Raw genomic sequence first — 14,469 nt, 5'->3', positions numbered from 1 at the left:
TTATGTATGTAGCGGACAGTTTCAAATAAGACTCCTTAATTGTTCTCCTTTCGTTGTAGATCAAACAAGATGTAACGTATGGATTTTGGATGGTGACCTGTATCACAAAGGTCTTCTTAAATTTGCAATGGAGGCAAGCTCTCTAAAGGACACTCTGGTTATGCTGGTAGTAGACATGTCTAGGCCTTGGACTGCACTGGATTCTTTACAAAAATGGGCAAGTGTTGTAAGAGAGCATATTGACAAGTTAAAAATTCCTCCTGAAGAAATGAAAGAAATGGAACAAAAGTGTGAGTATTCTGCAAATATGTAGGAATCCATTGAAATCAAATATGCTGAATGCTTTCTGCACCATTTAACCTCTCCATTGCAGTCTCTTTCATGCTTTGGAAATGTGATTTAAAACTGAGAATTGGAGATACGCCAGGTAACTTTCAGATAAGTTCCAAGTACCTATATGAACAATACTGATAATATACCTTTCTTACAGAAGTGCTTTTAAAAGTTAATATAGCTAAGTTGACCTTACAAGTTTTGCTTCTTCTAGATTTTTCCAGATAAGATTATCCAGGTGAAAAAAACTCACAGGTTTCAATTTTTTTTCCAAATTCTATTTATTTATTAAGCCGTGACTCTTCTTGAATGTGTCAGCTTCTTAACCATTCCTATAATTAGTCAGTCTAGAGAACTTTGGACTTGTTCGCTGCCTACCAAAAGTGTAAATGTTGAAAGGATTCATGATAGCCTGGTAATGCCTGGACCTTTTCTACTTTAACAGTTTTACTAGATTGATGCTAATTCAGCTATGTGGGTGGGGTTGTTTTTGTTTTGTTTTGGCATGGATATGATTAACTATATCAGTGTTTTGTCTTTTTAAATATGTAGAACATAAGGCTATTGTAGTAGTATTCCTTAAACTATTTGACTGAACTTAATAATGAGATAGCTCCTGGTTAATTTTAGAAGGCCTTCCCCCCGCCCCCCGGGGGTACTAATCTCAGTCATAACATGAGTCTTTTCCATTCACCTCCCCTTGAATTACTTCAAGGAGGAGTGTCTGGGAAAGCTATGTTTCAAGATCAAATAGCATGCTTTAATTTTGTTTATAAGTCTGAAGTTGTTCTGTCTGCAACATTTTTAAGCAACTGATTGCCAAATTGCTGAATAGCATTTGTCAGAAATGCAGGTTGTAGCTGTAATCAAAATAGCCCATATGGTATTAGTTGTAGATACTCGAATTTTTTTTTTCTTGCTTTCTGTGGTTGTTCTTTTAAGACAGATTCTTGTAGGGGGAGTGTCATCCTTGACGATCTTATCTTCCACTACAAGAACTTGTGTAGGAGAGCAACAGCTTTGGGTTCTCTGTGTGTGTGTGTGTGACTTTTTCTTTTTGTTTTTGGGGGGGAGGTGTTTTGTTTTCTTTCCCATATATTAAAACACACACCCCAAACCAGTTTCAAGATATGATTTTACTGAGGAAGATATGATTATACTAAGGAAGTAATATGTTTGTTATCAAGTAAAGCTTAGCGGCTGGTTCAGTTGCCTTGTTGACTGACTGAACAGAATAGTGAGATTCTAGAAAATCAGAAAACTTAAGTGATGAATTGAGACAAGAAAAACAGCTACTCAAAGGTTTTGTCTGCCATCTTGAGTGCTTTTATCATCTAGCCTAATTCCTACAGATATTGATGGTCGGTGTGCAGGGTATAATAGAAGCCCTGAATACAATCCAGATATGAGTTGGAAAAAGTTCTGTTTTGGCCCTCCTGTGGTGTAGCTTCATGCATGGCTAGGCTAACAGCAGCTTGCGACTGCCAAAAGGAGAGAGAAATCTTGCTCGCCTGACTTCTGGCTGCATGGTCCTGCTCTATCCTTTTGTCGGCTTCATCGCTCATGAGAGGCTCCTGTGAGCTGACTGAGCTCACTAACGGGACTGAAATCTAACGAGGGTTTGTGGATGTGGTTTTTTGGGGGCATTTTGCTGGGTTTATCTTCAAGTTCTAGCCACTTAACGCCACTCAAAGACAGACCCTGTGAAGACTTGAGAATGGCAGAGGGAAAGTGTTAGGGGATAAACAGCAGCTGTTTGTGGAGCTGGGATCTTTCTTCCTGTTTTTGAATTCAGCTATGTCTTATGGGCTAGTCACTTCCGTTTTGTCTCCAGGAAGACCTGAGATTGATGTAGTATATCACAGCTCAAAGACTCTGGAATATGATCTTCATTTTTCCTGCTTTCCCTACTTGTAGGAAAAGCTACTATGTTATAGACATGCAAGGGGAATTTTAGGACTCCACTGGAGTACTGGGCGTATTGTGTGGGGGTTTTTTTTTTTGTTTTGTGTTTTTTTTTTTTTTAATTTTAGCATGTGACTATCCCAGAACAGACAGGATGCTCTCGGGGAAAGCTTTGCTTGCTTGGCTGGCGTATCTCGATGATAACTCTGCATTTACAATAGTATCAATTTAGGAGGGTCTGGGAGGGTTCATGAACTGACTGATGAAGTAGAGATGCTAATCTTTTTTTTTTTTTTTTAAAAAACAACCTGTTACTGTAAACTCTGAAATCTGTACAGAAGTTGAATAATCTTGGCCTAATAAGCCTTTTTCTCCAGGTAGTTAAAATGGGTCTTTCCCTGTTGAATCAATTAATGCTTTTCTAGAGATGAACTCACAGGGCTCTTAACGAGTTCAGAGAACATAGGGATGGATTAACATAAATCAGGGAAAAAGCAGTGAGATTGTACTAGAGAAATTGGCTGCTAGTGTGCACAATTCAGCTAAATTGTTTTGCTGCCTGAGTTTTTAGCTGAATCAGGCTGTGCTACTCATGGAAAAGTAATCGGTGGTGTTTTCAGATCAAATGTTGATTCTGCTATATGAAACAGGACATGTGATAGGAAGGGTACAGGCAGTTGATGCCTAATGCTGCATCCTTGACTGCAGGAATAAGAAGTGACCATATAATTCGAGGCTTGGGTGGATGCATTGGAACCTGACAAAAGAGTTACACTTGTAACCTTATCTTTGTTGCTAATTCTTGTTATATTTTAACTTATCCTTCTTGATAAATTTTAAATTAATATCTGATCTATTGCAAAAGCATATTAAATATTTAATATGGTGTTAACTAATAATATGCTTATACACTAATATTAGTGGCACTTGCTCTTTTACCATTGCATAACAAATGTCCTATCGCTACTAAAAGCTATTAAGTAACTAACACTTGTATATTCTATTTTTCTTGGTTATTTCTACTGTAGATTAACTGTACAGAGAGACAGAAAGGTGTGGCTATAAGATTTCTAGGTCAAAATGGTGTAAGCTAGCAGCCAAGCAATCTGTGTGAGGCTTACTTCTGTTTATTCTAACAACCTGTTCCATTAATTACACCAAGAAGAATGCAAGGAAATTGACTTTCTTTGGGAAATGTATTGAGTAATAATAGTTGATAGCAAGAGCCTAGTGATTCCACAATGATTAAAATACAATGGGGTTAATGTCCTTATATTGATATTCTTCCTCTGATCGTGTTCTTGTACCTGCTGATAAAGCAGTTCTTAAACTTACAAGCTCTCTCCTGTGCTGCACAAAACAAACAGGCAGCACTTGAGGCATGTTCAATTCTTTTCAACATAAAGAAGTAGAAGTACAATACAATAAACAGTTCTAGAGATCAATGGCAGTGGAAATCATTGTTGAAATAATACAGTAGCTGCTCTTTTAATACAACTCTTTTTACTTTCAGTGGTAAGAGACTTCCAGGAATATATAGAACCAGGCGAGGATTTTCCAGCTTCTCCACAGAGAAGAAATACTTCATTACAGGAAGACAAAGATGACAGTGTGATTTTACCCCTGGGTGCAGATACACTAACATGTAACTTAGGCATTCCAGTAGTAGTAGTTTGTACAAAGGTTTGTTTCATTTTTTTAGGGGTTTTTTTTTTGCATATTTTATTTAAGGAACTCTTGTCAATTGTGGATTTGGGGTGGGAAGCACATGATTAAGTCATTCTGAATACCTTGGATAAGAATTCTTAAGTGTTCAGTGTTGAGGGTTGCCTATCTTCTGGAAGCCCTAATTGTATGTTAATTTGGAAGTAGTTTTTCCTGCAGTCATACCAGTTTGCAGGGAACTGAGGAATACCTCAGACTTAGTTTTGCTCACAGAAGTGAACTAGTCAGTAAATAACTAGAATATACCCTAGTCTGCTAAATCCTCATTTCCCGCAAACAGTGTTTTGGAGTTTACTTTTTTAATATTTCTGATCTTTCTCTGAAGATGACTATATTTGAGGGTTCTAGTTAGTAAAGTGTTTCTTTACTAACTTTCCTTAATTCTTAGGATGCTTCTATGATCTGTTTTGATTTCTGTTAGATATGTAACAGTGTTCTCAGTCTAAAGAAAAACTGGTATAGTTCCCTTGTGATCTTTCTTTCTGGCTCTTCGGTTCTCATGGGCATGAAGCATACTGCATCTGCGGCCTCTGCTGGCCCACAGTGAAAGAATAAGCGTCTTGACGCAGATGGTGATTCTTCACTGCAAGGCTAACTCTCTCGTTTGCCGCACTCAAAAGCGCTTCTGCTCTCACTTGCTGGCTCTCTATCCCCCATGCTGTGCTTCCCCTCCCCCCCCTTTTTTTTTTTTTTTGCTGCCTCTGCATTTCTTGCTTTTGGCTTTCTTTGCAAAGGGCTAGGTAGTCACTGGCAAAAAAGACTATGTCCTATAATACCACAGTATGCAGAAGCATCATGCAGAGAATGCTGTTCTCGTTCAATGGGTCAATCTTCAACAGAGACTTTGGGTTATCACATAGTGGTGGTGGGGGGGCAGAGGGGAAGTGAATGTGAAATCTCACTCAATTTAACTTCCAATTTAATGCTGACCACAGTACGTGCATGTCAAGTTATATATTAGTTTAACTGAACAAGTAATTCTTTTATACTTCTAAACTATCTCAGCAGATTTTTGTTCTGCCTGCTCCCCCCCCCCCCCTTCCCATTGTGAACTGGAGGTGTAGCCGCACTGCTACTTCAACAGTAACTGAAAGTGGTGTATCAATTTTGTGTTTGACTTGACAGTGTGATGCCATCAGTGTTCTGGAAAAAGAACATGACTACAGGGACGAACACTTCGACTTCATTCAGTCACATATCCGACGGTTTTGCTTACAGTGTATCCTTTAACACTTCATAAGGATAATAATGACTTGATTAAATCTTTGCATTAGTTATGGCCAACTTAAAAGGATATTTGTATCTATACCAAAGTAGTACACTAAATTCCTTCACTGTAGCAGGAAGGTCTGATTCTGTTACCCTCAGTAGACAGTATTGAATGTAGCTTTTCTTTTTTTTCCTGTTGAGTGCTATTAACTCTTTTATGGAGCTGCAGGAGTCTAACATGTGCCCTTACCATTAATTTCTTTACTTGCCTTCATTTCCATGTTAAGAGGAAGTTCCGAAATCAGCAAGCCTTAGATGACTGTTTTCCTGAAATGGTAACAACAAGACAATTCACTTAACTATGATCGTGTTTCAGATAAACATAAGGCATGTTACTTTTTTCGTCCTGAATATTCAGTCTCTCTTTAATAATCCCACAAGATAATGTGATGAGGGAAGGAAGGAAGTAGAAATGGCTGTAGGAAAGACCTACTGGCTTTTCTTTGCTTGAGTAGAGAGACAGCATGCATAAGCTGTCACTGTGCTATTATTGTTTTTAAATTTCATTGTTCAATAAAGTGCACAATATATGGTTTAATGTTTAACTAGACAAGCTAAGATCTAGAGTTTAGATGCCAATAGTATGTCTACATTGTGCTACCATCGCTGATTCTATGGTAAAGGGAAGCTTAAATACCATCATAAAGACAGTAGTTGACAGATGAAAAATTAGTTCAAGAACCTGAGCTCTCAGTTTAGTCCTGAGATGTTACTTCCTTCAAAAAGCTGTGAAATCCTAATTTTTCAAAATGGAATGATGGATGATTATAATGAGGTTTGGCAGAGGAAGAATAGGAAAGATTAATAGGAATTAGTTGTTGTAACCATATACTCAGTGTTCGATTTGGAGTTCTGTTCAAATTGTCACTGAATGTGAATCATGCCCCATTAGATAACCTTCTTTCAGGATTTGAATTGCGCATGTAGAAATAGGTTAGTGGCATGTCTCACTTTTTAAAAAAAAAAAAAAAAAAAAAAAAAAAGCAGCCAGAGAAGTGTGTGGTGTTTTTTTTTTTTTAAATCCTGTGTATAAGCAGTATTATTTTGATATTGACCCATGTCACAGTAGCAAGCACTCTCTTGGTCTGTTAGTAACTTACAAACTGATACACAGTGCAACTGGTTTACCTTCATTTGATTCTAAAGGAGATTGCTGTATAATTTAAATACCCAGGAGGAGAAGCGAGAGGCCGCTTGGCACTTTTGAAGCTACTAGTGTTAATGCTGCTGCATGACACCTCTTTCTAGTCCTGCAGGACGGGATAATGCATGAGGGAGAGGAATACTGCATGAAACCCTTCAGACAGTAAAAGCAGAAGACAGTTTCAAAGACATCATAGTGAAACCATTGGTACCATGGACTTTGAAAGTGAGAGGAGCCTGCAGAAGCAACAGATGAGTTGGCCTAAAATAAATCTGTAGAAATTTAATCTATGGAATAGTTTGTTCAAAAATATGTTATAGAAGTTGTATTACCTAATTGAATTTGTATTCCTCTTTTAAATTTTACAAAGTAGATATCCTTTAAAATAAAAGAAGGGGGGGGGGCATTCTACTATCTCTTCCTAACCATAAAACAGAGTTTTCTTTAACAAGTTTATTCAGATGGGGCAGCACTTATTTACACCTCAGTAAAGGAAAACAAAAACATTGATTTAGTATATAAATATATAGTCCAGAAATTATATGGATTTCCTTTCAATGTTCCAGCTGTTGTTGTGGAAAAAGATGCAGTATTTATGTAAGTTATCTGCATTACTATGTATACATGGCTACAAAATATATTTGTGCAAGACTAAACAACATAGAAGCCATTTTTGTTTATACTTTTTAAAGTTCAATGTACCATTCTCATGAGGGAACAGACTAGGGGTTTGGTGAGTGCCAGTGGCTCAACGCTGCAAATACTCACTGCCACAAAGAGAAACGTTAAACCAGGAGCCATTTCTCCTCAGTATTATAGGGAACAAAACCTAATCTCTAACTAGTTGCACTAGCTTAAAATCAGCTTGTATGGAAGAAGGGGAGTTAGTACAGCTTTCCTGGCTTTCAGCTCTGCAAATCAGGATTTCGCACAAGAATAACTTGAAGTACCAATAGAATTTAAAGCGAAATGATTCTTTATCTAGTCCTGCAGGTTGGGATAATGACAAGAAGATAGGAATATTACATGAGAACTTTCAGACACTAAAAGTGGAAGACAGTTTTGAAGATATCATAACAAAGCCACCTGTCAGGAAGGTAAATTGAGCTGTTTTAAAACAAAAGTAATTTTGCTAATATTTTGGTATTCAATACTTTTATTTATCTGTCAGTTTTTGGGAGTGCTTCTTTGTCTTTGCTTCCAGTTTATCACAAGACCACGTTGCGTGTGTTTTGCTTATCTTTATTTTGTTCTCCAACTTCTTAAGTTACCAGAAAATCATTGTGTGCATTTGTTCTCTATAGCTTTTCTCCAGCTTACACAGTGTCGTCTTCTGGCACTATTACAATGTTGAAGACTACAAATATACTTTTTTCTCCCTCTCAATACCTACCTGGTATTGAAAAGTCCAAGTGTTATTTAACTGTTGGTCAGGGTTAATTTACAGTTTTTTAAGAACTCTTTATTGTGCTCTGAATTATGAATAACTTCATGATTTTTTTCCTTATTTTATGCAAACGTATTATGCAAACGCAAAGCTTGAGACAGTGTAAAACCAAAAGTAAGCAAGTTAAAACAGGTTCTACATACGTTCAGTGTATTCTTCTTTCATACTGTTCAAAGCAAGACTTTGACAGAACTACATGAAAATGTATGTGGGGTTGTTGAATAAAATGACAGCAGCAGTGGACTCGTGTGGAGAAGTTACTGAAGGAAAGTATCTTTGGCTTTTTATAACTAAGCTAAGAATATGGGACTGATTGTAACTTTCAAGTTGAAAAACCAATACTATGTCCTTTCTGTAGTCTTTTTAGGGAGAAATAGAGATACAGCAGTGTAAAAAAAACAAAACAAACACTAGGTTGCCAAGGAAAATACAACTAACATTTTTTATGTGTGTATAAGCTTCAGGCCTGGATTCAAAATTTTGATTTTGAGATTTCCACACTTCTTGTGGCAAAGCTTTGTTTGTTTTGTGGTGGGCTTATTTGGAAGAGTGTTTGTGACTTGATACACAGAACTGGGATCTAAGATGTCTCTGTATAATGATGCAGGTGAAGAATCACTTTTGCTATAGTTACCCATAAAATAATACCTACCAAGCTTAGGCTAGGATAAGCTCAGGGACGTGTGAGCATGCTGCAATGGAGTGTGTGCGTGTCTATGAAGGGAGACTTAAATGTATATCAAATGCTTTAAATGCCTGCAAAACCAAGTATTTCCTAAAGGTTCTGAGACCCTTTGAATATGCCTTGTAACCACTCGCTTCATTCCTTTTTCACTGCATATGTAATGGGCCTTTCTACAAGGACAACTAGAGCCTTATGCCAGCCAGGTAGAAGGACTTAATGATCATTCTATTTCATTTCTAATTAATTAGACTTAAATGGAGTCCTACTGTAGCAGTCTTAAAAATAAATACAGAAAGTGCATAAAATATTATGCTGACTGCAGACCACATTTGCTTCATTATTGAATGCCTTGGTCATATTCACCAAGAAATGTAAGACATACTTTTTTTTTTTTTTTTCCTTAAGTCAAAATGATGTCGATGTTTTTGTATTGCAGTTTGTTCATGAAAAAGAAATTGTAGCAGAAGATGACCAAGTGTTTCTTATGAAGCAGCAGGTAATTTTCTGTCCATAAAAACAAGTAGTGGCCAGTGTTTCATTTAACAAGTTCTGTTAAAGAATACAAAACCAAATTTGTACTATCTAACTAAAATGTATTTATTTTTGCAGTCCCAGTTGGCGAAACAACCACCTACCGCTGCAGGAAGACCAGTGGTTAGTAGTAAGAATCTTAAATCCCATCACATGAAAATGAATTATTTTCATATGTTTAGGGGTTTTTTAACTGCATTACCAAGTAATCTTTGATCTAAAGAGTGGTTGGGTGTTTCTATTTATTTATTAAACCACACAGCGATTAAAGTCTGCATCTTACGCTGCTCTGAAACAATAATGCTTCTTCCAGCTAGGCATGACTGTTCATACTGGCAGCAACAGCTAAATTTCAGGCTTTACTTGTTGTGTATTAGAGTGACTCTAAGCAACTAGCCGATTACCCTTTCTGTCACAAAGGTGCATCAAGGAGCAAATTGTATGTCAGCTGAAATGCCCTGGTCAGTTTTATGTACTAAATCTGGCACTGCTGAGTATAAGAATATTATACTCCAACATAAAATTGAGCTCAAATGAAAACTATAGCATCATCTATGTTTAAATAATGTATTTAACATATAAATAAAATAACTTAAAAAGTAACATGAGTTTAATGGGAAGCATATGATCTTATAAAGGTGGCTCTTTTCAAATGATCTGCAATTTTGCAGAAACAAGACTTGTTATCTTTGAAGTAGTAAGTAATGCTTTTCTCACAGTTTGCCTTTAATCCTTCCCACAATGCTGGTGGTACATGTTTTCTTCTGAAGACACTTGATGTAGTTCTGTGATCCAGTCAGTGCAGTTTTCATTACGATCAGAGGCACTACTGAGCAGCAGAAGGTATTTTCAAGTTTCTCACGGAGATTAAATGAAAAGCTTCAGCAGTGCTTTAGCTGTTGGACTAAAGTTAACATTTGGAGTAATTCTGTGCAAGTGTGGGAAAATCCATACACAATCAGTAAAATCAATCTTGCATCATTTGAATTGCATGGGATGCTACATTATTATAAAAAACAGATTGAGCTGTGAGAAACAATAAAATGCTTCATTTAGTGTGCTCTTACATAACATGATTTTAATTCCGTAGAAGTTTGACTACTTCAACTTTAGGTTTTTTGGGTTTTTTTTTCTTCCTTTTAAATAGGACGCCTCACCAAGAGTTCCTGGAGGATCTCCTAGGACTCCAAATAGATCTGTAACATCAAACGTTGCCAGCGTCACACCTATCCCTACTGGGTCCAAAAAAATTGATCCCAATATGAAAGGTACCTTTTCTTGTAAGGGGGCAAATACAGTTGGGAAAGTAAAACAGCTGCTTTGGCCTGCTTGTTTAGATTGACTGACACACTAAGTCAGTATTTATTTAGAAAATGTGTTGGTTTTTGTTTTTCTTCCCCTTTCTCTTATAGCTGGTGCTACTAGTGAAGGAGTCCTGGCTAACTTCTTCAATAGTCTGCTGAGTAAGAAAACTGGTTCCCCTGGTGGCCCTGGTGGTGTTGGTGGCAGTCCTGGAGGAGGTGGTACTGGAGGTGCTGGCAGCAATTTAGCACCATCAGCAAAAAAGTCAGGTATGATTAATGATAAAAGATCAACTCATAACCTAAACTGAGTGTCATGCATCATTTCTGTTAATACAGGTTATCAGGAGTATGAATATATTTAACTGGATGTCTTATTGGATATAGTTTTTGCTTTTGTTTTTGTTTTCACAGTATTGTTAGTATTGCCTTTCCTGTGGCTCTCAGAGGATCAAAAAAACTTCTTATATGGCTCTTTAAGCCTGAACTGTGTCCATGTGACTTCTTTTCCCCTGCCTCACCATCCCCATAAATGGCTTACAGTAGAAGTTTTTTTTTTTTTTTTTAAATTAGTCAGACACATTAGGACTTGAAATGAAGTTGTTTTTTTTTTTATTGTATTTTTTAGCGATACTGTCAGTGTTTAAAGGTGTGGTTTGTTTTTTTTTAAGTTTCTTTTGCTAGTGATCTAGCTCTTACAGGGTAAAGGTTTTGATTTGATTGACTTTGACACATGTAAAACTACTTACATAATTTCCATTGATTTTTTTTTTTATTAGTATTTAGTATTCATCTGAAATGTGTAACAGTGACTGCTTTAAAGCTCAATGCAAGACTATTCTGGTACTTTGCATTACTTCAGAGTGAAATGTTTCTGCATTAAAAACCTATATACTGAAGACAGACTGACACTTACCCTCCCGCTCCAAGAGTAATGCTGCACTTAAGTGGGAATGCTTGTGATTCATTTGTACTTGATGTCTTTAAAAGAAAAACTACCTGGTTTCCCACTAACACTTTGTGTAGACTAACACTTGAATAGGCTCTTTTCCATACGTGCACCTCTCTTTTCTACACGCAAAGCTCAGCTGGCAGAATGAAGTATGCGAGTACTTCCTAATCTGCTGCAGGCCAAGTCAGCAGGGCTAGTTCGAACAGCTTATTGAGTCAGCTGCATTCATTTGAACAGTCTCCGTGTGACATGGAGAGAGCACTGACTGAAAAGTCCTGTGGGGAGTCACCTGCAGTTGGTTTGGATGATGCCAGTGAAATAGAGGTATTACTCTGGAACAGTGGATGTGTTCAGGGCCATGGTAGAAATTTCAAGAAGAGAATTAGAGTATTAAGGAGGAAAATATCTTCAGAAATCTTCCTACTCTGCAACAAGAATTAGGGTGCATCCAGTTTAATGTGGCAGAGGGCTAGCCCTTCCAGGAATTGTTAAAAATCAGAAAAAGGTTGGCTTAGATGTGGGCTCTACACCTGCCTCAGTACTTACTGTCTTGAACTTAGTGTTAACTATAAAAGTCACTCATCTGAAAACTTGCGATTAAGAAAATAGTTTGGGGTTTGAGAATTATTTTTGCTATGGCAATTATGGGAAAAATCTCTGCTTATAAGCTGTAATCTTAACTGGTTTGCTTCTGATATGATGTTAGCTTTCTTTAAATGATCTGAAGAACAGCACAGCACACCCAGGACAAACTAGCTGTGCGGGTAATTTCCATTAAGTTGTATCTTTAGAAAGACTGCGTTGGACCTTGCAAAAACTACACAGGTGTCAAAATTTTTCTTTTCGTGTTTTTTCAGGCTGTATACTTGTAATAGCATATACTTTGAAGTCTTGCACTGTCTTTTTCTCTGCTGTCTTCTCCGTTCCTGTGACAGAACATGCTTGTAGAAGAAGGATAAGAAGCCTAGATAGGGGAATAAGAGTTAAAAGTAGCATGGTGGAAAAAATGTTGTGTTTAAACTTGGATCAGGTACCGGTGTGACTGCATAAATGCTTGTGCCGTTCCAAGTTGGGGAGGAGGTAAATGGGTGAGGAGAGAAAGGCATTTGCCACCTCTGTGTGTATGTGTGCATGCACGTGAGCAGTGATGTCAGCTTTATGTTGACCAAGTATTTACGTATATGAAACTGATTTTCAAGGTTAGCATGTGATGAAACCGCTGACTTCAGAATTGCTTTAAAATACAGCTGATACAGAAAACTGTGTAGAAGTATTTGTAACTGCTAACCTTTGCTATGCTTTTCTGTATGAAGAACCAATATACAGCATAAAAATGTACTGACAATTAATATGTAATTAAGGAAATTGCTTTGAGAAATCTGAAACCCGCCAGAATGTGTTTTGATATCTCTTCCCTTTTTCTTGCTGTTGATTTTTAATATGTCTTCCTTCTGTACCCAGAGTATGAAATAGCAATGTTTAGGATTTGTCTAAAGCAAAAACCTAGTTTTTTTCTCTTTTGTTTTTTGTTCAGTTTGAAAGGTGCTTCGGGGGGGGGGGGGGGGGGGGGAATGAAGATACTACAGGCTTTCCCAAAACCGTTTCATAAGCATGACTGAACTATATGCTTGTCTTTTGTAGGCCAGAAGCCAGTTTTAACAGATGTTCAGGCAGAATTGGACAGAATTTCACGAAAACCTGAAATGGTCTCCCCTACAACATCTACATCTCCTGCAGAAGGTGAAGCATCCTGAAGACACCAAATAAAACCAATTATTCAGTTTTCTGGGATAAATTCAAACTTGCCTCTGGCGCTTCCTTCAGTGACTGGAACTAAAGAGCTGAAACTTTTTTTTCCCCCTCCCTCAGAGAACACAAACAGTTGATGTCTGTCTTTCATAGGTGTTTACCCAGCTTTACAAAAAGGAGCTGTACAGATGGAAAACGGTATCACACCACGTAGGACTACAGTTCACAGTGCAACAATAGTAAATTTACTTCTTTCTGGGTTTTGTTGGGAAGTCAGTGTAATTCTGTAATCTGCAAATGTGTCCACTTTATCTAACTTTATCTAAAGTTAGAGGTTGCTTAGATTGGGAAAACTGATACACACCACAGGCACTTAATTTATATTGCTCTCCTGACCTGTTACTCAAGTTTAATACTATCTTAAATAGAGTAACCTCTAAAGGTAAGAACTACTACAAGTTTTATGGAAGAGAAAACAATAAATTGCACAGAACTGTAAAAACAACAACAATAAACTCCAAATATATTTAAACACTTCATTTGGAATATGTTTGCAAATCTATTTCATCTCCCCTGAGATTTTATACTGCAAAAACCCATCCAAAAATTTCATTCCAGATGCAAGACCTACAATCAATGGCCAGCTTGATATTTGACTAATTCAGACACTGAATAAAAAATGTATAGAGAAAAAGCAGAGGTTAAATGTACAGATTATCAGTATCCAGATTTGTCTATATATATGGCTCAGCCTTAACGCCCCCCTTTTTTGTTTCCTACACTAGTCATGGTTTAAAATTGGTCATCAAAACTGTAATCGGTTAATAAAGTATTCTCTGCATTCAAATTTAAGTAACTTTCATTGAAGCCCTTGTGTTCTTCTTTGTTTACTGTTAAATCTAAGGATGCAGACCATAAAGTATTAACATGTCCTTTTACCTCTCAGTGTATAATATCATTGGCCCAGCTTTAAACTTTCTTAAAACATCATTTCTGGAAGGAATTGGATGCAAGTCTGCTGTCTTTGTTCCTAGGAGTGAAACTAGCTTATCGGATGTATGTGGTTTCTCCAGTAACAGTGTAAATAGTAAGCTTTTAAAACGTAAGAATCCTGCCGATGACTCTTCAGTATGCTGTATAACTACTTGACCAGGGCTGGGGCTTTACCCGTTACTTAACTTCCAGGACACAAATATCAAGCATCGTTTTACTGTTCTATGTCAAGCTTATGTCCTCTTTCTACTGAGAGCCACACCATAGTAAGAGTAAAAAGCATATCCTGATCAAAAGACTGCTAAGAGACTTCTCTAATTTCCGGGGCTTTTTTTGTTTGTTTTTAAATCAACAAGTATAATAGTTGTACCTCCTCTTCCTCAGGGTTTTTCAGAAGTCTTTGAAATAGTTGGAGAAATTAACTTCTTTAATGTG

The 14,469-nt window shown here is 37.1% G+C and overlaps 1 protein-coding gene and 1 long non-coding RNA gene across 4 annotated transcripts in view; one reads left to right on the top strand and one right to left on the bottom strand.

The window, feature by feature from the left end:
* DYNC1LI1 (dynein cytoplasmic 1 light intermediate chain 1) overlaps positions 1 to 13,901 on the top strand; it is a 27,614-nt gene extending 13,713 nt beyond the window's left edge. Inside the window, exons 4-13 of the mRNA XM_068935515.1 lie at positions 60 to 290; positions 3,752 to 3,921; positions 5,089 to 5,182; positions 6,838 to 6,973; positions 7,362 to 7,473; positions 8,945 to 9,004; positions 9,118 to 9,162; positions 10,187 to 10,307; positions 10,452 to 10,610; positions 12,934 to 13,901. Of these exons, the coding sequence (XP_068791616.1) occupies positions 60 to 290; positions 3,752 to 3,921; positions 5,089 to 5,182; positions 6,838 to 6,973; positions 7,362 to 7,473; positions 8,945 to 9,004; positions 9,118 to 9,162; positions 10,187 to 10,307; positions 10,452 to 10,610; positions 12,934 to 13,046 (1,241 nt within the window). The 3' untranslated portion in view covers positions 13,047 to 13,901. The remainder of the gene's footprint in view (positions 1 to 59; positions 291 to 3,751; positions 3,922 to 5,088; positions 5,183 to 6,837; positions 6,974 to 7,361; positions 7,474 to 8,944; positions 9,005 to 9,117; positions 9,163 to 10,186; positions 10,308 to 10,451; positions 10,611 to 12,933) is intronic.
* Positions 1 to 14,469, bottom strand: part of LOC138066342 (uncharacterized) — a 27,047-nt gene that overhangs the window by 6,720 nt on the left and 5,858 nt on the right. For 2 of the 3 annotated variants that reach the window (XR_011139697.1, XR_011139698.1), the window contains exon 2: positions 5,442 to 5,499. This is a non-coding gene — a long non-coding RNA (uncharacterized lncRNA). Of the gene's footprint in view, positions 1 to 5,422; positions 5,500 to 14,469 lie in introns of all 3 variants that reach the window. The other variant, XR_011139699.1, reaches the window with a different exon arrangement.

This window comes from Struthio camelus, chromosome 2 (genome assembly GCF_040807025.1).
Source record: "Struthio camelus isolate bStrCam1 chromosome 2, bStrCam1.hap1, whole genome shotgun sequence".
Lineage (NCBI taxonomy): Eukaryota > Metazoa > Chordata > Aves > Struthioniformes > Struthionidae > Struthio > Struthio camelus.
Note: the sequence above shows the minus strand (reverse complement) of the source record. Positions and strands in the feature narration are given on the sequence as shown.